This window comes from Aphelocoma coerulescens, unplaced genomic scaffold (assembly GCF_041296385.1).
Source record: "Aphelocoma coerulescens isolate FSJ_1873_10779 unplaced genomic scaffold, UR_Acoe_1.0 HiC_scaffold_60, whole genome shotgun sequence".
Lineage (NCBI taxonomy): Eukaryota > Metazoa > Chordata > Aves > Passeriformes > Corvidae > Aphelocoma > Aphelocoma coerulescens.
The window spans coordinates 59,182-83,887 of NW_027183949.1; the positions used below are offsets into that span (position 1 = coordinate 59,182).

The window sequence follows — 24,706 nt, forward strand, 5'->3', positions numbered from 1 at the left end:
CCCCCAAATCCCCTCAGGATCCCCCTCAAAATCCCCAAAAATTCCCCCAAATCCCCCAAATTTCCACAAAATTCCCCCAAATCCCCCCAAATCCCCCTCAAAATCCCCTCAAATCGCCCAAATTTCCCCAAAATCCCCTCAGGACCCCCCAAAATTCCCCCAAATTCTCCAACACCGCCCCAAAATCGTTCCAAATCCCTCCTAAATCCCCCCAAAATCCCCCAAAATTCCCCCCAAATCTCCCAAATCTCCCAAAATCTGCTCAGGACCCCCCAAATCCCCCCAAATTCCCTCAAATCCCCCCAAAATCCCCCCAAAATCCCCCCAAAATACCCTCAGGACCCCCCCAAATCCCCCCCAGCATCCCCAAAATCCTCTCGGGACCCCCCCAAATTCCCCCAAATCCTCCAAAATCCCCTCAGGACCCCCCAAATCTCCAAAAATCCCCCCCAATTCCCTCAAATCTCCTAAATCTCCCCAGAATTCCCCAAAAATCTCCCCAAATCCCCCAAATTTCCACAATTTTCCCCCAAATCCCCCTCAAAATCCCCTCAAATCGCCCAAATTTCCCCCAAATCTCCCCAAAATCCCCTCAGGACCCCCCAAAATTCCCCCAAATTCTCCAACACCGCCCCAAAATCGTTCCAAATCCCCCTCAAGTCCCCCCAAAATCCCCCAAAATTCCCCAAAATCCCCCCAAAATCCCCCAAATCCCCCAAAATCTGCTCAGGATCCCCCAAATCCCCCCCGAATCCCCCCCAAAATCCCCAAAAATACCCTCAGGACCCCCCAAATCCCCTCAGGATCCCCCCCCCCCCAAATTCCCCCAAATCCCCCCAAAATCCCCTCAGGTCCCAAAAAAATCCCCCCAAATCCCCCCAAATCCCTTCAGGACCTCCCAAATCGCCCCCAGGATCCCCAAAATCCTCTCGGGATCCCCCCAAAATCCCCCCAAATTCTCCAACACCGCCCCAAAATCGTTCCAAATCCCCCCAAGTCCCCCCAAAATCCCCCAAAATCCTCCCAAATCTCCCAAAATCTGCTCAGAACCCCCCAAATCCCCCCAAATCCCCTCAAATCCCCCCAAAATCCCCTCAGGACCCCCCCAAATCCCCGCCAGCATCCCCAAAATCCTCGCGAGACCCCCCAAAATCCCCTTAAATTCCCCCAAATCCCCCCCAAAATCCCTTCAGGACTCCCCAATTCCCCCCCAAATTCCCCCAAATCCCCCCAAAACCCCTTAAATCCCCCCCATTCCCCCCAAAATCCCCTCAGGACCCCCAAAATCCCCCCAAAATCCCCCCAAATTCTCCAACACCGCCCCAAAATCGTTCCAAAACCCCCCCAAGTCCCCCCAAAATCCCCCAAAATTCCCCCAAATCCTCCCAAACCTCCCAAAATCTGCTCAGGACCCCCCAAATCCCCCCAAATTCCCTCAAATCCCCCAAAATCCCCCCAAAATCCCCCCAAATCCCCCCCAGCATCCCCAAAATCCCCTCAGGACCCCCCAAATCCCCCCCAGCATCCCCAAAATCCTCGCGAGACCCCCCAGAATTCCCTCAGGACCCCCCCAAATTCCCCCAAATCCTCCAAAATCCCCTCAGGACCCCCCCAACCCCCCCCAAAATCCCCCAAAACCCCTCCAAAACCCCCCCAAAATCTCCTCAGGACCCCCCAAATTCCCCCCAAATTCCCCCAAATCTCCCCGAATTTTCCCTAAATTCCCTCAAATCCCCCCAAAATCCCCCCAAATTCCCCCAAATCCCCCCAAAATCCCCCCCAAATCCCCCCCCAGTCCCTCCCAGTGCTCCCAGTTTGCAGCCGCGCCCCGAACTGGGGCCATCCTTTATTGGGGGAGGGGCCGGGGGGGGGGGGGGGGGGAGGGGAGGGGGCAGCGACCCCCCCCCCCAAACCCCCCCAAAATCCCCGCCCCAAATTTGGGGGGTCCGGGGGGGTCCCGGGGGAGCCCCAAAATCTCTCATCTCATGCGGGTGGAGAGACCTGCGGAGAGCGGGGGGAGGGGATTTTGGGGGATTTTTGGGAGATTTTGGGGTTTTGGGGGGATTTTGGGGGATTTGGGGGATTTTGGGGCATTTTGGGGGATTTTGGGGGATTTTGGGGGCATTTTGGGGGATTTTGGGGATTTTGGGGGATTTTGGGGGATTTTGGGGTTTGGGGGGGATTTGGGGGATTTTGGGGGGATTTTGGGGGGATTTGGGGGGGATTTGGGGGGGATTTTGGGGATTTTTGGGGGATTTTTTTGGAATTTTTGGGGGGATTTTGGGGGATTTTGGGGAATTTGGGGGATTTTTTGGGATTTTGGGGGATTTCGGGGATTTTTTGGGATTTTTTGGGGATTTTGGGGGTTTTGGGGTGATTTTGGGGGCATTTTGGGGGATTTAAGGGGAGTTTTGGGGAATTTTGGGGATTTTTGGGGGATTTGGGGGGGGATTTTGGGGGATTTTGGGGGAGATTTGGGGGGATTTTGGGGGGATTTTTGGGGGATTTTTGGGGGATTTTTGGGGGATTTTTTTGGGAATTTTTTGGGGGTTTTGGGGGGCATTTTGGGGGATTTTTGGGGCATTTTGGGGGATTTAAGGGGAGTTTTGGGGAATTTTGGGGATTTTTTGGGGATTTTTGGGGGGATTTTGGGGGATTTTGGGGGATTTTGGGGGATTTGGGGGCGATTTTGGGGGGATTTTGGGGGGATTTTGGGGGATTTTGGGGATTTAAGGGGATTTTTGGGGGGATTTCGGGGATTTTTTGGGATTTTGGGGGGATTTTTTGGGGTTTTTTGGGGATTTTGGGGGGATTTTGAGGATTTTTGCGGGGATTTTGGGGGAATTTGGGGGCGATTTTGGGGGATTTTGGGGATATTTTGGGGATTTTTGGGAGATTTTGGGGATTTTTTGGGTTTTTTGGGGGATTTTGGGGGGATTTTGGGAGGATTTGGGGGATTTCGGGGATTTTGGGGGATTTTTTGGGGATTTTTGGGGATTTTTGGGGATTTTTTTGGGTTTTGGGGGGATTTCGGGGATTTTTGGGAGATTTTGGGGATTTGGGGGGATTTTTAGGAATTTTTGGGGGATTTTTTGGGTTTTTTTGGGGATTTTGGGGGGATTTTGAGGATTTTTGCGGGGATTTTTGGGGAATTTGGGGAGATTTGGGGGGATTTGGGGGGATTTGGGGGATTTTTTGTGGAGATTTGGGGGGGATTTAAGGGGGTTTGGGGGAATTTTGGGGGGGATTTTTGGGGATTTTTTGGGGATTTTTTGGAGGTTTTGGGGGGATTTCGGGGATTTTTGGGAGATTTTGGGGATTTTGGGGGATTTTTTGGGGATTTTTGGAGGATTTTGGGGGTTTTGGGAAATTTTTGGGGTTTTGGGGGGATTTTGGGGGGATTTTGGGGATTTTGGGGATTTTTTGGGGATTTTTGGGGGGGATTTTGGGGGGAATTTTTTGGGGAAGTTTTTTGGGATTTTTGGGGGGATTTTTTTGGGATCTTTTTGGGATTTTTGGGGGATTTTTTGGGGGGATATTTGGGCAATTTTTGGGGGATTTTTGGGCAATTTTTGGGGGGGATTTTCTGGGGGATTTTTGGAGGATTTTGGGGGGATTTTTGGGAAATTTCTTGGGGAATTTTTGGTGATTTTTTGACGATTTTTGGGGGATTTTGGGGGGATTTTTTTGGGATTTTGGGGGGAATTTTTCGGGGCTTTTTTGGGATTTTTGGGGGGATTTTTGGGGAATTTTTGGGGGGATTTTTGGGGAATTTTTGGGGGGATTTTTGGAGGACTTTTGGGGGATCTTTTTGGATTTTTGGGGGATTTTATTGGGATATTTTTGGAGATTTTTTTGGGATATTTTTGGGATTTTGGGGGGATTTTGGGGGGAATTTTTTGAGGCTTTTTGGGGATTTTTGGGGGGATTTTTTTGGGGATTTTTGGGGAATTTTTGGGTTTTTTTGGGGGATTTTGGGGGGATTTTTGGAGGATTTTTGGGGGATCTTTTTGGATTTTTGGGGGATTTTTTGGGGATATTTTTGGGGATTTTTTGGGATATTTTTGGGGATTTTTGGGATTTTGGGGGGATTTTGGGGGGAATTTTTTGAGGCTTTTTTTGGGATTTTTGGGGGGATTTTTGGGGGATTTTGGGGGGAATTTTTTGAGGCTTTTTTGGGATTTTTGGGGGGATTTTTTGGGGGATTTTTGGGGAATTTTTGGGTTTTTTTGGGGGATTTTGGGGGGATTTTTGGAGGATTTTTGGGGGATCTTTTTGGATTTTTGGGGGATTTTTTTGGGATATTTTTGGGGATTTTTTGGGGGATTTTTGGGGAATTTTTGGGGGGATTTTTTGGGGATTTTTGGGGGATTTTTTGGGGATTTTGGGGGGGAATTTTTCGGGGCTTTTTTGGGATTTTTGGGGGGATTTTTGGGGAATTTTTGGGGGGATTTTTGGGGGATCTTTTTGGATTTTGGGGGGATTTTTTTGGGATATTTTTGGGGATTTTTTTGGGATATTTTTGGGATTGTTGGGGGATTTTGGGGGGAATTTTTTGAGGCTTTTTTGGGATTTTTGGGGGGATTTTTTGGGGGATTTTTGGGGAATTTTGGGGTTTTTTGGGGGATTTTGGGGGGATTTTTGGAGGATTTTTGGGGGATTTTTCGGGGATTTTTGGGGGATTTTTTGGGAATTTTTTGGGGATTTTGGGGGGAATTTTTTGAGGCTTTTTTGGGATTTTTGGGGGGATTTTTGGGGATTTTTGGGGGATTTGGGGGGGAATTTTTTGAGGTTTTTTTGGGATATTTTTGGGGAATTTTTGGGGTTTTTTGGGGGGATTTTTGGAGAATTTTTGGGGATTTTTGGGGGGATTTTTGGAGGATTTTTGGGGAATTTTGGGGGGGATTTTTTGGGAATTTTTTTGGGGATTTTTGGGGAATTTTTGGGGGGATTTTTTGGGTTTTTTTTGGGATTTTTGGAGGATTTTTGGGAAATTTTGGGGGGATTTTTGGGGGGATTTTTGGGGATTTTTGGGGGATTTTTTGGGGAATTTTTGGGGATTTTTTGGGGTTTTTTTGGGGGGTTTTTGGGGGTTTTTGGGGCCCCTCCCCCACTCACGCCGCATGGACTGGCGCAGCGGCCCCTCGGCCTCGTCCGGCTCCCCCGTCCTGCCACCAGTGACACCAGTAAGGCACCAGTAACACCAGTCAGGGACCAGTAACACCAGTCAGGGACCAGTTACACCAGTTAGGGACCAGTTACACCAGTCAGGGACCAGTGACACCAGTCAGGGACCAGTTACACCAGTTAGGGACCAGTTACACCAGTCAGGGACCAGTGACACCAGTCAGGGACCAGTTACACCAGTCAGGGACCAGTTACACCAGTCAGGGACCAGTTAGGGACCAGTCAGGGACCAGTTACACCAGTCAGGGACCAGTAACACCAGTCAGGGACCAGTCAGGGACCAGTCAGGGACCAGTGACACCAGTTAGGGACCAGTCAGGGACCAGTTAGGGACCAGTTAGGGACCAGTCAGGGACCAGTTACACCAGTCAGGGACCAGTTAGGGACCAGTTAGGGACCAGTTACACCAGTTAGGGACCAGTTACACCAGTTAGGGACCAGTTAGGGACCAGTTAGGGACCAGTTACACCAGTCAGGGACCAGTGAGGGACCAGTTAGGGACCAGTTACACCAGTCAGGGACCAGTTACACCAGTCAGGGACCAGTTAGGGACCAGTCAGGGACCAGTTACACCAGTCAGGGACCAGTTACACCAGTCAGGGACCAGTAACACCAGTCAGGGACCAGTCAGGGACCAGTTAGGGACCAGTTAGGGACCAGTTAGGGACCAGTTACACCAGTCAGGGACCAGTGAGGGACCAGTTAGGGACCAGTTACACCAGTCAGGGACCAGTTACACCAGTCAGGGACCAGTTAGGGACCAGTCAGGGACCAGTTACACCAGTCAGGGACCAGTAACACCAGTCAGGGACCAGTCAGGGACCAGTCAGGGACCAGTGACACCAGTTAGGGACCAGTCAGGGACCAGTTAGGGACCAGTTAGGGACCAGTCAGGGACCAGTTACACCAGTCAGGGACCAGTTAGGGACCAGTTAGGGACCAGTTACACCAGTTAGGGACCAGTTACACCACTTAGGGACCAGTTAGGGACCAGTTAGGGACCAGTTACACCAGTCAGGGACCAGTTACACCAGTCAGGGACCAGTTAGGGACCAGTCAGGGACCAGTTACACCAGTCAGGGACCAGTTACACCAGTCAGGGACCAGTAACACCAGTCAGGGACCAGTCAGGGACCAGTCAGGGACCAGTGACACCAGTTAGGGACCAGTCAGGGACCAGTTAGGGACCAGTTAGGGACCAGTCAGGGACCAGTTACACCAGTCAGGGACCAGTTAGGGACCAGTTAGGGACCAGTTACACCAGTTAGGGACCAGTTACACCAGTTAGGGACCAGTTAGGGACCAGTCAGGGACCAGTTACACCAGTCAGGGACCAGTTAGGGACCAGTCACACCAGTCAGGGACCAGTCAGGGACCAGTTAGGGACCAGTTAGGGACCAGTCAGGGACCAGTTACACCAGTCAGGGACCAGTTAGGGACCAGTCAGGGACCAGTTAGGGACCAGTTAGGGACCAGTTACACCAGTCAGGGACCAGTTAGGGACCAGTTAGGGACCAGTTACACCAGTTAGGGACCAGTTACACCAGTTAGGGACCAGTTACACCAGTTAGGGACCAGTTAGGGACCAGTTAGGGACCAGTTAGGGACCAGTTACACCAGTTAGGGACCAGTCAGGGACCAGTTAGGGACCAGTTAGGGACCAGTTACACCAGTTAGGGACCAGTTAGGGACCAGTTACACCAGTTAGGGATCAGTTACACCAGTCAGGGACCAGTAACACCAGTCAGGGACCAGTTACACCAGTTAGGGATCAGTTACACCAGTCAGGGACCAGTTAGGGACCAGTTAGGGACCAGTTACACCAGTCAGGGACCAGTCAGGGACCAGTCAGGGACCAGTTACACCAGTTAGGGACCAGTTAGGGACCAGTTAGGGACCAGTTAGGGACCAGTTACACCAGTCAGGGACCAGTTACACCAGTCAGGGACCAGTTAGGGACCAGTTAGGGACCAGTTACACCAGTTAGGGACCAGTTACACCAGTTAGGGACCAGTTAGGGACCAGTCAGGGACCAGTTAGGGACCAGTCACACCAGTCAGGGACCAGTCAGGGACCAGTTAGGGACCAGTTAGGGACCAGTTAGGGACCAGTTACACCAGTTAGGGACCAGTCAGGGACCAGTTAGGGACCAGTTAGGGACCAGTTACACCAGTCAGGGACCAGTTAGGGACCAGTTAGGGACCAGTTACACCAGTTAGGGACCAGTCAGGGACCAGTTAGGGACCAGTTAGGGACCAGTTACACCAGTCAGGGACCAGTCAGGGACCAGTCAGGGACCAGTTACACCAGTTAGGGACCAGTTAGGGACCAGTTAGGGACCAGTTACACCAGTCAGGGACCAGTTACACCAGTCAGGGACCAGTCAGGGACCAGTTACACCAGTTAGGGACCAGTTAGGGACCAGTTAGGGACCAGTTAGGGACCAGTTACACCAGTCAGGGACCAGTTAGGGACCAGTCAGGGACCAGTTAGGGACCAGTTACACCAGTTAGGGACCAGTTAGGGACCAGTTAGGGACCAGTTAGGGACCAGTTACACCAGTTAGGGACCAGTTAGGGACCAGTTAGGGACCAGTTAGGGACCAGTCAGGGACCAGTTACACCAGTCAGGGACCAGTTAGGGACCAGTCAGGGACCAGTTAGGGACCAGTCAGGGACCAGTTACACCAGTTAGGGACCAGTTAGGGACCAGTTAGGGACCAGTTACACCAGTTAGGGACCAGTCAGGGACCAGTCAGGGACCAGTTAGGGACCAGTGACACCAGTTAGGGACCAGTTACACCAGTTAGGGACCAGTGACACCAGTCAGGGACCAGTCAGGGACCAGTTAGGGACCAGTCAGGGACCAGTTAGGGACCAGTTCGGGACCAGTTAAGCACCAGTTACAGCCGACTCACAGACCAGTTAAACCAGTTCGAGACCAGCCACGCACCAGTAAGCAGTTAGAGACCAGTTAAAACCAGTTAGAGACCAGTTAAAACCAGTTAGAGACCAGTTAAAACCATTTAGAGGCCAGTTAAGCAGCAGGTAGAGACCAGTTAAACCAGTTACACCCCAGTTAAACCAGTAACCCCTCCCAGTTCCCTCCCAGTCCCTCCCCGTCCCTCCCAGTTCCCTCCCAGTCCATCCCAGTCCCTCCCAGTCCCCACCCAGTCCCTCCCAGTCCCTCCCAGTTCCCTCCCAGTCCCTCCCAGTCCCTCCCAGTTTGTCCCAGTCCCCTCTCAGTCCCTCCCAGTTCCCTCCCAATCCCTCTTAGTTTGTCCCAGTCCCTCCCAGTTCCCTCCCAGTCCCTCCCAGTCCCTCCCAGTATATCCCAGTATCCCCAGTTACTTGGGCTGTTGGTCGAACTTGCAGCGGCAGTGGCGGCCTGGGGGGAGGGGGGGGCATCAGAGGGGGGAACTGGGAGGGACTGGGAGGGGACTGGGAGGGGACTGGGAGGGACTGGGAGGGACTGGGAGGGGACTGGGAGGGACTGGGAGGGACTGGGAGGGACTGGGAGGGAACTGGGAGGGACTGGGAGGGACTGGGAGGGGACTGGGAGGGACTGGGAGGGACTGGGAGGGACTGGGAGGGACTGGGAGGGAACTGGGAGGGACTGGGAGGGACTGGGAGGGACTGGGAGGGGATTGGGAGTGGACTGGGAGGGACTGGGAGGGAACTGGGAGGGAACTGGGAGGGACTGGGAGGGACTGGGAGGGACTGGGAGGGGACTGGGAGTGGACTGGGAGGGACTGGGAGGGACTGGGAGGGAACTGGGAGGGGATTTTGGGGGTCCCAGGGGGGATTTTGGGGACATTTTTGGGAATTTTGGGGCAGGGGGGGTTGGGGATATTTGGGGGGATTTTGGGAGATTTTGGGGGATTTTGGGGAGACTTGGGGGGTTTTGGGGGGAATTTGGGGCATTTTGGGGTAAATTTGGGGGGATTTGGGGGAATTTTGGGGAGATTTTGGGGGATTTTGGGGGGGATTTGGGGGGGATTTGGGGGGAGTTTGGGGCAGTTTGGGGGGATTTGGGGGTTTTGGGGAGGTTTTGGGGAGATTTGGGAGGATTTTGGGGGGATTTTGAGGGATTTGGAGGGATTTGGGGGAATTTTGGGGGAATTTGGGTGGAATTTGGGGGGATTTGGAGATATTTGGGGGGATTTGGGGGAATTTTGGGGGAATTTTTGGGGATTTGGGGGGATTTGGGGAGATTTTTGGGGGATTTTGGGGGATTTTGGGGGATTTTGGGGGATTTTGGGAGATTTTGGGGGATTCTGGGGGGATTTTGGGGGGATTTTGGGGGATTTGGGGGGATTTGGGGGGGATTTGGGGGGATTTGGAGATATTTGGGGGGATTTGGGGGAATTTTGGGGGAATTTTTGGGGATTTGGGGGGATTTGGGGAGATTTTGGGGGGAATTTTGGGCAATTTGGGGGGATTTTTGGGGGATTTGGGGGGATTTTGGGGGATTTTGGGGGGATTTGGGGGATTTTAGGGGATTTGGGGGAATTTTGGGGGATTTTGGGGGGATTTTGGGGGGATTTTGGGGGGATTTTGGGGGATTTTGGGGGATTTGGGGGGATTTTGGGGGGATTTTGGGGGATTTGGGGGGATTTTGGGGGGATTTTGGGGGATTTTGGGGGGATTTTGGGGGATTTGGGGGGATTTTGGGGGGATTTTGGGGGATTTTGGGAGGATTTTGGGGGATTTTGGGGGATTTTGGGGGGATTTTGGGGAATTTTGGGGGATTTTGGGGGATTTTGGGGTCCCTCACTGAGCATGAGGAGGATCCCGAGCAGGAAGAAAATCCCGGCCACGATGAGACCCCCGAGGCGCAGAGAGTCGTAATCTGGGGGGGAGGGGCGTGAGACCCCGAAACCGCCCCAAAACGGCCCCAAAATCCCCGAAACGGCCCCAAAACGGCCCCAAAACGGCCCCAAAAACAGCCCAAAAACCCCTGAAATGGCCCCAAAATGGCCCCAAAACGGCCCCAAAACTGCCCCAAAACAGCCCAAAACCCCTGAAATGGCCCCAAAACGGCCCCAAAATGAACAAAAACCCCAAAACGCCCCCAAACCGCCCCAAAACGGCCCAAAATGGCCCCCAAACCCCTGAAATGGCCCCAAACCGGCCCCAAAATGGCCCCAAAATGGCCCAAAATGGCCCCAAACCCCCTGAAATGGCCCCAAAACGGCCCCAAAATGGCCCCAAAACCCCCAAAACGACCCCAAAACGGCCCAAAATCCCTGAAATGGCCCCAAACCGCCCCAAAACGGCCCCAAAATTCCCCCAAACTGCCCCAAAACGACCCCAAAATGGCCCCAAAATGGCCCAAAATGGCCCCCAAACCCCTGAAATGGCCCCAAACCGGCCCCAAAATGGCCCCAAACCCCCTGAAATGGCCCCAAAACGGCCCCAAAATGGCCCCAAAACGGCCCCAAAATGGCCCCAAAACCCCCAAAACGACCCCAAAACGGCCCAAAATCCCTGAAATGGCCCCAAACCGCCCCAAAACGGCCCAAAAACGGCCCCAAAACGGCCCCAAAACCCCTGAAATGGCCCCAAAACAGCTCCAAAACCCCTGAAATGGCCCCAAACCGGCCCCAAAATGGCCCAAAAACAGCCCAAAAACCCCAGAAACGGCCCCAAAACGGCCCCAAAACGGCCCCAAAATGGCCCCAAAACGGCCCCAAAAACAGCCCAAAACCCCTGAAACCGCCCCAAAATGGCCCCAAAATGCCCAAAAACCCCAAAACGGCCCCCAAACCGCCCCAAAACGGCCCCAAAAACAGCCCAAAACCCCTGAAATGGCCCCAAAATGGCCCCAAAACGGCCCCAAAACTGCCCCAAAACCCCTGAAATGCCCCAAAACGGCCCCAAAACGGCCCCAAAACTGCCCCAAAACAGCCCAAAACCCCAGAAACGGCCCCAAAACGGCCCCAAAACGGCCCCAAAATGGCCCCAAAACGGCCCCAAAAACAGCCCAAAACCCCTGAAACGGCCCCAAAATGGCCCCAAAACGGCCCCAAAATGGCCCCAAAAACAGCCCAAAACCCCAGAAACGGCCCCAAAACGGCCCCAAAATGGCCCCAAAACGGCCCCAAAACCCCCGAAACGGCTCCAAAATGGCCCCAAAACGGCCCCAAAAACAGCCCAAAACCCCTGAAACGGCCCCAAAATGGCCCCAAAACGGCCCAAACCCCCTGAATTGGCCCCAAAATGGCCCCAAAACTGCCCCAAAACATCCAAAACCCCTGAAACGGCCCCAAAATGGCCCCAAAACGGCACCAAAACTGCCTCAAAACAGCCCAAACCCCCTGAAATGGCCCCAAATCACCCCAAAACCACCTGACACCCCACAAGCCCCCAAAACCACCCAAAATCACCGCTGACACCCCAAAATCCCCCAAAACCACCCCTGACACCCCAAAATCCCCCAAAACCACCCCAAAACCACCCCAAAACCACCCCAAAATCACCCCTGACACCCCGAAACCGCCCCAAAATCAGCCGACACCCCAAAACCGCCCCAAATTCCCCCAAAACCACCCCAAAATCACCCCAAACTACCCCAAAACCACCCAAACCACCCCCAAACCACCCAAAACCACCCAAACCCACCCCAAAGCCCCCCAAACTCCCCCAAAACCGCCCCAAAACCCAGCCCAAATCACACCCAACCCCCCCGACACCCCAAAACCCCCCAAAACCGCCCCAAAACCACCCCTGACACCCCAAAACCGCCCCAAACCCACCCAAATGCCCCCCCAAAACCACCCCTGGAACAGGTGAGACCCCCCAAACCACCCCAAACCCACCCAAATGCCCCCCCAAAACCACCCCTGGAACAGGTGAGACCCCCCAAACCACCCCAAACCCACCCAAAGCTGCCCCAAAACCACCCCAAATTCCCCCAAACCCCCCCAAAACCACCCAAACCCCCCAAACCACTCCTGAAACCCCAAAACCACCCCAAATTCCCCTAAAACCACCCCAAAACCGCCTCAAAATCACCGCTGATACCCCAAACCCACCCCAAACCCCCCAAACTCCCCCAAAACCACCCAAAAGCACCCAAAACCACCCCAAACCGCCCCAAACCACCCCTGACACCCCAAAACCACCCCAAACCACCCCCAAACGCCCTCAAACCACCCCAAACCACCCAAAACCCCCCAAAACCACCCCAAACCACCCCCAAATCCCCCAAATCCCCCCCAAACCACTCCTGACACTCCAAACCCACCCAACCCCCCCCAAACCACCCCAAAACCACCCCAAATTCCCCCAAAACCTCCCCAAAACCCACCCCAAATCACCCCTGACACCCCAAAACCCCCCCAACCCCCCGACACCCCAAAACCCCCCAAATCACCCCTGACACCCCAAAACCACCCCAAAACCCCTCCTGACACCCCAAAACCCCCAAAATCACCCCAAACCACCCCAAACTCCCCCAAAGCCACCCCAAACCACCCCAAACCACCCCAACATCCCTCCTGACACCCCAAACCCCCCCAAACCCCCCAAATTCCTCCCAAACCACTCCTGACACCCCAAAACCGCCCCAAATCACCCAAAACCGCCCCAAAACCACCCCTGACACCCCAAAAGCACCCCAAATTCCCCTAAAACCACCCCAAAACCCACCCCAAATCACCCCCAAACCACCCCTGACACCCCAAACCCCCCCCAAATCACCCCAAACCACCCCCAAACCCCCTCAAACCACCCCAAACCCACCCAAAACCCCCCAAAACCACCCCAAACCACCCCCAAATCCCCCAAATCCCCCCAAAACCACTCCTGACACTCCAAACCCACCCAACCCCCCCAAACCCACCCAAAACCACCCCAAATTCCCCCAAAACCTCCCCAAAACCCACCCCAAATCACCCCTGACACCCCAAAACCACCCCAACCCCCCTGACACCCCAAAACCCCCAAAATCACCCCAAACCACCCCAAACTCCCCCAAAACCACCCCAAATCACCCCAAACCACCCCGACACCCCAAAACCCCACAAAACCCCCCCAAAATCACCCCTGAGACAGGTGAGACCCCCCCAAAACCCCCCAAATCCCCCCAAACCCACTCCTGACACCCCAAATCCCCCCCAAACCACCCGAAACCGCCCCAAACCACCCCAAATTCCCCCCAAACCCCCCCAAGCCACCCCAAAATCCCCCCAAACCACCCCAAAACCACCCAAACCCCCCAAATCCCCCCCAAACCACTCCTGACACCCCAAAACCGCCCCAAATCACCCAAAACCACCCCAAATCACCCAAACCTGACCCAATACCACCCCGACACCCCAAAACCACCCCAAATTCCCCTAAAACCACCCCAAAACCCACCCCAAATCACCCCAAAATCACCGCTGACACCCCAAACCCCCCCCAAATCACCCCCAAACCACCCCAAAACCCCTCCTGACACCCCAAAAGCACCCAAACCACCCCAAACCACCCCCAAACCCACCCAAACCCACCCAAAACCACCCCAAACCACCCAAAACCCCCCAAACCACCCCCAAATCCCCCAAATCCCCCCAAAACCACCCCAAACCATCCCAAACCCACCCAAAACCACTCCAAAACCACCCCAAATTCCCCCAAAACCGCCCCAAAACCCACCCCAAATCACCCCGGACACCCCAAACCACCCCCAACCCCCCTGACACCCCAAAACCCCCCAAATCACCCCAAACCACCCCAAACTCCCCCAAAACCACCCCAAATCACCCCAAACCACCCCAAACCACCCCAAAACCCCTCCTGACACCCCAAAACCACCCAAAAACACCCCAAAACGCCCTAAACCCCCCCAACCCCCCCAAAACACCCCAAAATCCCCCTAAACCACCCCAAAATCATCCCAAAATCATCCCTGACTCCCCCAACCCCCCCCAATATCAGCCGACACCCCTAAACTGCCCCAAAATCCCCCAAAACCACCCCAAAATCATCCCTGACACCCCAAAACCACCCCAATATCAGCCGACACCCCAAAACCGCCCCAAAATCAGCCGACACCCCAAAACCGCCCCAAAATCACCGCAAAATCATCCCTGACACCCCAAAACCACCCCAAAATCCCCCCAAACCACCCCAAAATCACCACTGACACCCCAAACCCCCCCCAAAATCCCCCAAAACCACCCCAAAATCGCCCCTGACTCCCCAAAACCACCCCAAAACCAGCCGACACCCCAAAACCACCCCAAAATCCCCCAAAACCGCCCCAAAATCACCCCTGACACCCCAAAACCACCCCAAAATCCCCCAAAACCGCCCCAAAACCGCCCCAAAATCATCCCTGACACCCCAAAACCACCCCAAAATCCCCCAAACCACCCCAAAATCACCACTGACACCCCAAAACCCCCCCAAAATCCCCCTAAACCACCCCAAAATCATCCCTGACACCCCAAAACCACCCCAAAATCATCCCTGACACCCCAAAACCACCCCAAAATCCCCCAAAACCGCCCCAAAATCACCGCAAAATCATCCCTGACACCCCAAAACCACCCCAAAATCCCCCCAAACCACCCCAAAATCACCACTGACACCCCAAAACCCCCCAAAACCCCCCAAAACCACCCCAAAATCATCCCTGACACCCCAAAACCACCCCAAAATCAGCCGACACCCCAAAACCGCCCCAAAATCCCCCAAAACCGCCCCAAAATCATCCCTGACACCCCAAAACCGCCCCAAAATCCCCCAAAACCGCCCCAAAATCACCCCTGACTCCCCAAAACCACCCCAAAACCAGCCGACACCCCAAAATCACCCCAAACTCCCCCAAAACCACCCCAAAATCACCCCAAAACCCCCCCAACCCCCCCCCAAAACCACCCCAAAACCCCCCCCGACACCCCCAAAATCCCCCAAAACCACCCCAAAACCCCCCCCTGACACCCCAAAACCCCCCAAAATCCCCCCAAAATCCCCCAAAATCCCCCAAAATCCCCCCAAAACCGCCCCAAGCCCCTCCCCGCCCCTCCCCCCTCACCGTAGTGGAAGCGCTCCCGCTCCGCCGTCACCGGCTCTGGGGGGGGGGGGAGGGGCGGGCTCAGATGACGTCACACACACAGCGATGACGGCACGCATGCCTCGGTGACGTCACACCCGCCTCGATGACGTCACGGGGGGTGGGGGAGGGGCGGCCTCACCTGTTCCCGCCATCGGCGCCATCGCAGCCGCACCTGGGGGCGGGGCCGGGCTCTGATCCCGGGGCTTTTCCCCCTTTTTTCCCTTTTTTTTCCCCATTTTTTTCCCGCTTTTCCCTCATTTCCCCCAATTTTTCCCATTTCCCCATTTTTTTCCCCATTTTCCCCCATTTTTTTCCCCAATTTTTTCATCATTTTTCCCATTTTTTCCCCATTTTTCCCCATTTTTTCCCCCATTTTATTCCTCATTTTTCCCATTTCCCCCAATTTTTCACCAATTTCCCAATTTTTCCCAATTTTTTCGCCATTTTCCCCCCCAATTTTCCCAATTTTCCCCATTTTCCCCATTTTTTCCCATTTTATTCCTCAATTTTACCAATTTCCCCCATTTTCCCCCCATTTTTTCCCAAATTTTCCCCACTTTCCCCCAATTTTTCCCTCATTTTTCCCAATTTTTCCCATTTTTCCCCCAATTTTTTCCCCATTTTTTTGCCAATTTTTTCCCAATTTTCCCCAATTTTTCCCATTTCCCCCCCATTTTTTTGCCAATTTTCCTCTCTTTTCCCCAATTTTTCCCCATTTTCCCCCAATTTTTTCCCAAATTTTTCCCATTTTTCCCCATTTTTTCCTCATTTTTCCCAATTTCCCCAATTTTTCCCCCAATTTTTTCCCATTTTTTCCCAATTTTCCTCTCTTTTCCCCCATTTTGGGGCCGTTTTTCCCATTTTGTACCAATTTGGGGAAAATTTGGGGGAACTTCGGGAAATTTTGGGGCGATTTTGGAGGAATTTGGGAAAATTGAGGAAAAATTGGGGAAAATTTGGGGCGATTTTGGGGGAAATTGGAAAAAAAATGGGAAAAAAGGAAAAAAAGTGGAAAAATTGGGAAAATTTGGGGCGATTTTGGGAAAAAAGGGGGAAAAAGGGAAAATTTTGGGAAAATTTGGGGGAAAATGGAGGAAATTTGGAAGAAATTTGGGGGAAATTGGGGGAATTTTGGGGAATTTGAGAGAAAAGTGGAGAAAATTTTAGCAAATTTTGGGAGAATTTGGGAGAATTTGAGGAAATTTGGGAAAAAAATTGGGGAAAATTTGGGGAATTTTGGGGAGTTTGGGGAAAATTTGGGGGAATTTTGGGAGAATTTGGGGAAAATTTGGGAAATTTGGGGAAATTTTGGGATATTTGGGGAAGTTTGGGGGGAAATTGGGGGAATTTGGGGAAAATTTGAGAAAATTGGGGAATTTGGGGAAAATTTGGGGGAAATTGGGGGAAATTTCAGAAAATTTGGGGAAATTTGGGAAAAATTCGGGAAATTTTGGGAAAGTTTGGGGGAAATTTTGGGAAAATTTTGAGAAATTTGGGGAAATTGGGGGGAATTTGGGAGAATTTTTTAGAAATTTGGGGGAAATTTGGAAAAAAATTGGAAGGTTTTGAAGAAATTTGGGGGAAATTTGGGGGAAATTGGGAATTTGGGGGAAATTTGGAGAATTTTGGGAGAATTTTGGGTGAATTTGGGAAAAATTGGGAAAATTGGGGGAATTTTGGGAAATTTAGGGGGAAATTTTGGGGGAAAAATGGGGAAAATTGGGAAATTTGGGGCAAATTTTGGGAAATTTTGGAAATTTGGGGGAAATCTGAGGAAATTTGGGAAAATTTGGGAAAATTGGAGAGGGAACTGGGAGGGACTGGGAGGGGATTGGGAGGGAACTGGGAGGGACTGGGACAAACTGGGAGGGACTGGGAGGGAACTGGAATGGACTGGGAGGGACTGGGATGGACTGGGAGGGACTGGGGGAGACTGGGAGGGACTGGGAGGGAACTGGGACAAACTGGGAGGGACTGGGAGGGAACTGGGAGGGAACTGGGGGGGACTGGGAGGGACTGGGAGGGACTGGGACAAACTGGGAGGGACTGGGAGGGGACTGGGTCGGACTGGGAGGGACTGGGAGGGAACTGGGAGGGACTGGGGGGGACTGGGAGGGAATGGGAGGGGATTGGGAGGGAACTGGGAGGGACTGGGGGGGACTGGGAGGGACTGGGGGGGACTGGGGGGGACTGGGACAAACTGGGACAAACTGGGAGGGACTGGGACAAACTGGGAGGGAACTGGGAGGGGATTGGGAGGGACTGGGAGGGACTGGGAGGGACTGGGAGGGAACTGGGAGGGATTGGGAGGGAACTGGGGGGAACCGGGAGGGAACTGGGAGGGAACTGGGGGAGACTGGGAGGGACTGGGGGGGACTGGGGGGGAACTGGAAGGGGACTGGGACAAACTGGGAGGGAACTGGGAGGGACTGGGAGGGGACTGGGAGGGATTGGGAGGGACTGGGAGGGACTGGGAGGGACTGGGAGGGACTGGGAGGGAACTGGGAGGGACTGGGAGGGGATTGGGAGGGACTGGGAGGGACTGGGACAAACTGGGAGGGACTGGGAGGGAACTGGGAGGGACTGGGAGGGGACTGGGGGGAACTGGGAGGGACTGGGAGGGACTGGGACAAACTGGGAGGGACTGGGAGGGAACTGGGAGGGAACTGGGGGGGACTGGGAGGGACTGGGAGGGAACTGGGACGAACTGGGAGGGAACTGGGACGAACTGGGAGGGACTGGGACGAACTGGGAGGGAACTGGGAGGGCCTGGGAGGGGATTGGGAGGGACTGGGAGGGACTGGGAGGAACTGGGAGGGAACTGGGAGGGATTGGGAGGGAACTGGGAGGGACTGGGAGGGACTGGGAGGGAACTGGGAGGGATTGGGAGGGAACTGGGGGAGACTGGGAGGGACTGGGGGGGAACTGGAAGGGGACTGGGACAAACTGGGAGGGAACTGGGAGGGAACTGGGAGGGACTGGGAGGGGATTGGGAGGGACTGGGACAAACTGGGAGGGACTGGGAGGGACTGGGAGGGGATTGGGAGGGGACTGGGAAGGAACTGGGAAGGAACTGGGAGGGACTGGGAGGGACTGGGGGGGACTGGGGGGGACTGGGAGGGGACTGGGAGGGACTGGGGGGGACTGGGGGGGACTGGGAGGGACTGGGAGGGGACTGGGAGGGGACTGGGAGGGACTGGGGTGACACCCTGGGGGTTACTGGGAGTTACTGGGAGGGAACTGGGGGGATGCAGAGAGGAACTGGGAGCTCCTGGAGTTCCTGGGGGGACTCACTGGGGGTTACTGGGAGATACTGGGAAAGTGCAGGGAGGAACTGGGAGTTACTGGGAGTGACTGGGGGGCGCTGGAGTTACTGGGGGGACAAACTGGGAGTTACTGGGAGCCCCTGGGGGGGCACTGGGGTAAGTGGGAGACAAACTGGGAGCAACTGGGAGCTACTGGGAGCAACTGGGAGTTACTGGTGGAGCCCCTGGGGCGGCACTGGAGTTACTGGGAGCCAAACTGGGGCTTACTGGGAGCAACTGGGAGTTACTGGGGGAGCCGTGGGGGGAGCACTGGAGTTACTGGGGGCAAACTGGGAGCTACTGGGAGACAAACTGGGGCTTACTGGGAGCAACGGGGAGTTACTGGGAGCAACTGGGGAAGCCCCTGGGGGAGTCACTGGGAGACAAACAGGGAGTTACTGGGAGCTACTGGGAGCTACTGGGATTTACTGGTGGAGCCCCTGGGAGGGCACTGGGGTAACTGGGGGACAAACTGGGATTTACTGGGAGCTACTGGGAGCTGTGGGGAGCCATGGGGGGGCACTGGCGTGACTGGGAGACAAACTGGGGCTTACTGGGAGCGACTGGGAGCCGTGGGGGGGGGCCTGTGGTGACTGGGAGACAAACTGGGAGCTACTGGGAGCTACTGGGAGTTACTGGGAGCAGGGGGGGATCACTGGAGTTACTGGGGGGGGGACACTGGGGCTTACTGGGAGTTACTGGGATTTACTGGTGGAGCCCCTGGGGGGGCACTGGGGTAACTGGGGCACAAACTGGGGCTTACTGGGAGCTACTGGGAGTTGGAGGTGGGCTACTGGGAGTTACTGGGGGAACCCCTGAGGGAGTCCTGGGGTAACTGGGGAACAAACTGGGGCTTACTGGGAGTTACTGGGAGCCGTGAGGGGGCACTGGAGTTACTGGGGGGGACACTGGGGCTTACTGGGAGCTACTGGGAGCTGTGGGGAGGCACTGGGGTAACTGGGGGGGACAAACTGGGAGCTACTGGGAGTTGGAGGGGAGCACTGGAGTTACTGGGGGGGTACTGTGAGTTACTGGGAGACAAACTGGGGCTTACTGGGAGCTACTGGGAGTTACTGGGAGCAACTGGGGAAGCCCCGGGCGAGTCACTGGGGGACAAACTGGGAGTTACTGGGAGCTACTGGGAGTTACTGGGAGTTACTGGTGGAGCCCCTGGGGGGGCACTGGGGTTACTGGGAGCCAAACTGGGGCTTACTGGGAGCTACTGGGAGTTACTGGGGGGGTACTGGGAGTTACTGGGAGCTACTGGGAGCTACTGGGAGCCGTGGGGGGCGCTGGAGTTACTGGGGGAGTCACTAGGGGAGAAACTGGGAGCTACTGGGAGTTACTGGGAGCCGTGAGGGGGCACTGGAGTTACTGGGAGGCAAACTGGGATTTACTGGGAGCTACTGGGAGTTACTGGGATTTACTGGTGGAGCCCCTGGAGGGGCACTGGGGTAGCTGGGGGACAAACTGGGGCTTACTGGGAGCTACTGGGAGCCGGGGGGGGGGCACTGGAGTTACTGGGAGTTACTGGGATTTACTGGTGAAGCCCCTGGGGGGCCACTGGGGTAACTGGGGCACAAACTGGGAGCTACTGGGAGCTACTGGGAGCTACTGGGCGTTTGAGGGGGGCACTGGAGTTACTGGGGGGGACACTGGGGGTTACTGGGAGTTACTGGTGGAGTTACTGGGAGCAACTGGTGAAGCCCCTAGGGGGGCACTGTGGTGACTGGGAGACAAATTGGGATTTACTGGGAGCTACTGGGAGGTACTGGGAGGAACTGAGAGGAACTGGGAGCCGTGGGGGGGCACTGGAGTTACTGGGAGACATACTGGGGGTTACTGGGAGCTACTGGGAGTTACTGGTGGAGCCCCTGGGGGGGCACTGGGGTAACTGGGGGAGTTACTGGAGCTTACTGGGAGCGACTGGGAGTTACTGGGAGTTACTGGGAGCCGTGGGGCGGCACTGGCGTTACTGGGGGTTACTGGGAGTTACTGGTGGAGCCCCTGGGGGGGGCACTGGGGTTACTGGGGGACAAACTGGGAGCTACTGGGAGTTACTGGGAGCCGTGGGGGGGGCACTGGAGTTACTGGGGATTACTGGGAGCTACTGGTGGAGCCCCTGGGGGGGGGCACTGGGGTGACTGGGACACAAACTGGGGCTTACTGGGAGCAACTGGGAGTTACTGGGAGTTACTGGGGAGGCGCTGGAGTTACTGGGGGGGTACTGGGAGTTACTGGGAGCTACTGGGAGTTGGAGGGGGGCACTGGAGTTACTGGGGGGCGTTACTGGGAGTTACTGGGAGCAACTGGTGGAGCCCCTGGGGGGGCACTGGGGTTACTGGGAGCCAAACTGGGGCTTACTGGGAGCTACTGGGAGTTACTGGGGGACAAACGGGGAGTTACTGGGAGCTACTGGGAGCCGGGGGGGGGCACTGGAGTTACTGGGTGGGACAATGGTGGTTACTGGGAGTTACTGGGATTTACTGGTGAAGCCCCTGGGGGGCCACTGGGGTAACTGGGGCACAAACTGGGGCTTACTGGGAGCTACTGGGAGTTACTGGGAGTTACTGGGATTTACTGGTGAAGCCCCTGGGGGGCCACTGGGGTAACTGGGGCACAAACTGGGAGCTACTGGGAGCTACTGGGCGTTTGAGGGGGGCACTGGCGTTACTGGGGCGGACACTGGGGGTTACTGGGAGTTACTGGGAGCTACTGGGAGCAACTGGTGAAGCTCCTAGGGGGGCAATGGGGTGACTGGGAGACAAACTGGGATTTACTGGGAGCTACTGGGAGTTACTGGGAGCCGGGGGGGTAACTGGAGTTACTGGGGGGGGACACTGGGGGGACACTGGGAGTTACTGGGAGTTACTGGTGGAGCCCCTGGCGGGGCACTGGGGTGACTGGGAGACAAACTGGGATTTACTGGGAGCTACTGGGAGCAACTGGGAGCCGTGGGGGTGCACTGGAGTTACTGGGGGTTACTGGGGGTTACTGGGAGCTACTGGTGGAGCCCCTGGGGGGGGGGCACTGGGGTGACTGGGGGACAAACTGGGGGTTACTGGGAGCAACTGGTGGAGCTGCTGGGGGAAAAACTGGGAGTTACTGGGACAAACTGGGGCTTACTGGGAGCTACTGGGAGTTGGAGGGGAGCACTGGAGTTACTGGGAGGGGGTTACTGGGAGTTACTGGGAGCAACTGGTGGAGCCCCTGGGGGAGTTACTGGGGGACAAACTGGGGCTTACTGGGAGCTACTGGGAGTTACTGTTTGCCGTGGGGGGGGACTGGAGTTACTGGGCGGATACTGGGAGCTACTGGGAGTTACTGGGAGTTACTGGCGGAGCCCCTGGGGGGGCACTGGGGTAACTGGGGGACAAACTGGGGGTTACTGGAAGCTACTGGGAGCCGGGGGGGGGGGGCACTGGAGTTACTGGGAGTTACTGGGAGCTACTGGTGAAGCCCCTGGGGGGGCACTGGGGTAACTGGGGCACAAACTGGGAGCTACTGGGAGCTACTGGGCGTTTGAGGGGGGCACTGGAGTTACTGGGGGGGACACTGGTGGTTACTGGGAGTTACTGGTGGAGCTACTGGGAGCAACTGGTGAAGCCCCTGGGGGGGCACTGGGGTGACTGGGAGACAAACTGGGATTTACTGGGAGGTACTGGGAGCCGGGGGGGGGTACTGGAGTTACTGCGGGGGGACACTGGGGGGACACTGGGAGTTACTGGTGGAGCCCCTGGGGGGGCACTGGGGTTACTGGGAGCCAAACTGGGGCTTACTGGGAGCTACTGGGAGGTACTGGTGGAGCCCCTGGGGGAGTTACTGGGAGACAAACTGGGAGTTACTGGGAGCTACTGGGAGTTACTGTTTGCCGTGGGGGGGAACTGGAGTTACTGGGGGGATACTGGGAGCTACTGGGAGTTACTGGGAGTTACTGGCGGAGCCCCTGGGGCGGCACTGGGGGACAAACTGGCGCTTACTGGGACAAACTGGCGCTTACTGGGAGCTACTGGGAGTTACTGGGAGCGGCCCCGCCCCGCCTCGTGCCCCCCCCCCAAGGTCACCCCGAGGACGGGGGGGGGGGGACCCGGCCCCGCCCCTCCCAGTCCCTCCCAGTCCCTCCCAGTTTGTCCCAGTTCCCCCCAGTCCCCCCCCAGGACCCTCCCAGTGCCTCCCAGTCTGTCCCAGTACCTGACTGGGAGCTCCGCGTCCCCCCCAGTTCGGGCCCGTCCCAGGCCGGGGTTATTTTTAACCCGGTGACGTCACCGGGGGTGGCCCCCCCGGGCCACGCCCCCTCCCAGTTACACCAGTAAGGGACCAGTAAGGCACCAGTAAGGCACCAGTAAGGGACTGGGAATGACGCCGGGAACGGCCCCCTCCCAGTTCCACCAGTAACGGACCAGTAACGGACTGGGAGTGGCACTGGGAGGGTCCCAGGCCCCGCCCCCTCCCAGTAACGGACCAGTAAGGGACCAGTAAGGGACTGGGAGGGTCCCAGGCCCCGCCCCCTCCCAGTTCCACCAGTAACGGACCAGTAAGGGACTGGGAGGGTCCCAGGCCCCGCCCCCTCCCAGTAACGGACCAGTAAGGGACTGGGAGGGTCCCAGGCCCCGCCCCCTCCCAGTAACGGACCAGTAAGGGACCAGTAAGGGACTGGGAGGGTCCCAGGCCCCGCCCCCTCCCAGTAACGGACCAGTAACGCACCAGTAAGGGACTGGGAGGGTCCCAGGCCCCGCCCCCTCCCAGTAACGGACCAGTAACGCACCAGTAAGGGACTGGGAGGGTCCCAGGCCCCGCCCCCTCCCAGTAACGGACCAGTAAGGGACTGGGAGAGGCTCCCAGTAACCTCCCCCAGTCCCTCCCAGTCCCTCCCAGTGCTCCCAGTAACAAAGCCCCCTCTGTCCCAGTGCCCCCAGTTCCTCCCAGTGCTCCCAGTAACAAGATCCCCTCTGTCCCAGTGCTCCCAGTAACCTCCCCCAGTCCCTCCCAGTGCTCCCAGTAACAAAGCCCCCTCTGTCCCAGTGCCCCCAGTTCCTCCCAGTGCTCCCAGTAACAAGATCCCCTCTGTCCCAGTGCTCCCAGTAACCTCCCCCAGTCCCTCCCAGTGCTCCCAGTAACAAAGTCCCCCCTGCCCCAGTGCCCCTTTGAAGCCTCCCAGTCCCTCCCAGTGCTCCCAGTAACCTCCCCCAGTCCCTCCCAGTTCCCTCCCAGTGCTCCCAGTAACCTCCCCCAGTCCCTCCCACTCCCTCCCAGTGCTCCCAGTAACAAAGCCCCCTCTGTCCCAGTGCCCCAGTTCCTCCCAGTGCTCCCAGCAACAAGATCCCCTCTGTCCCAGTGCTCCAGTAACCTCCCCCAGTCCCTCCCAGTGCTCCCAGTAACCTCCCCCAGTCCCTCCCAGTGCTCCCAGTAACAAAGCCCCCTCTGTCCCAGTGCCCCCAGTCCCTCCCAGTGCTCCAGTAACAAAGCCCCCTCTGTCCCAGTGCCCCTTTGAAGCCCCCAGTCCCTCCCAGTGCTCCCAGTAACCTCCCCCAGTCCCTCCCAGTTCCCTCCCAGTGCTCCCAGTAACACAGCCCCCTCTGTCCCAGTGCCCCCAGTTCCTCCCAGTGCTCCCAGTAACAAGATCCCCTCTGTCCAGTGCTCCAGTTACCTCCCCCAGTCCCTCCCAGTGCTCCCAGTAACAAAGCCCCCTCTGTCCCAGTGCCCCTTTGAAGCCCCCCAGTCCCTCCCAGTGCTCCCAGTAACCTCCCCCAGTCCCTCCAGTTCCCTCCCAGTGCTCCCAGTAACCTCCCCCAGTCCCTCCCACTCCCTCCCAGTGCTCCCAGTAACAAAGCCCCCTCTGTCCCAGTGCCCCCAGTTCCTCCCAGTGCTCCCAGCAACAAGATCCCCTCTGTCCCAGTGCTCCCAGTTACCTCCCCAGTCCCTCCCAGTGCTCCCAGTAACCTCCCCCAGTCCCGTCCCAGTGCTCCCAGTAACAAAGCCCCCTCTGTCCCAGTGCCCCCAGTTCCTCCCAGTGCTCCCAGTAACAAAGCCCCCTCTGTCCCAGTGCCCCTCAGTCCCTCCCAGTCCCTCCCAGTGCTCCCAGTAACAAAGCCCCCTCTGTCCCAGTGCCCCTTTGAAGCCCCCCAGTCCCTCCCAGTGCTCCCAGTAACCTCCCCCAGTCCCTCCCA

The 24,706-nt window shown here is 56.3% G+C and overlaps 2 protein-coding genes across 3 annotated transcripts in view; one reads left to right on the top strand and one right to left on the bottom strand.

Annotated features, from left to right (window-relative positions):
* Window positions 1–1,894: 1,894 nt before the first annotated feature.
* On the bottom strand, window positions 1,895–22,923 carry LOC138102029 (phospholemman-like). Of its 2 annotated transcripts, none has more exons than XM_068999780.1 (7): window positions 22,731–22,923; window positions 15,374–15,406; window positions 15,214–15,249; window positions 9,964–10,038; window positions 8,538–8,574; window positions 5,119–5,168; window positions 1,895–2,001 (listed from the first exon to the last, which is right to left on the bottom strand). In XM_068999780.1, exons 2-7 carry the CDS (start codon window positions 15,393–15,395, stop codon window positions 1,979–1,981), a joined length of 243 nt encoding a protein of 80 aa, XP_068855881.1. In that variant the 5' UTR covers window positions 15,396–15,406; window positions 22,731–22,923; the 3' UTR covers window positions 1,895–1,978. The 2 variants fall into 2 exon arrangements, with proteins under 2 accessions (XP_068855881.1, XP_068855882.1); XM_068999781.1 differs by lacking the exon at window positions 22,731–22,923 and adding an exon at window positions 18,495–18,501 and having other exon boundaries at window positions 15,374–15,409.
* The window catches only part of LOC138101974 (leucine-rich repeat LGI family member 4-like), a 33,123-nt gene continuing 31,312 nt past the window's right edge, over window positions 22,896–24,706 (top strand). The window contains exon 1 of the mRNA XM_068999719.1: window positions 22,896–22,930. Coding sequence (XP_068855820.1) covers window positions 22,896–22,930 — 35 coding nt within the window. The remainder of the gene's footprint in view (window positions 22,931–24,706) is intronic.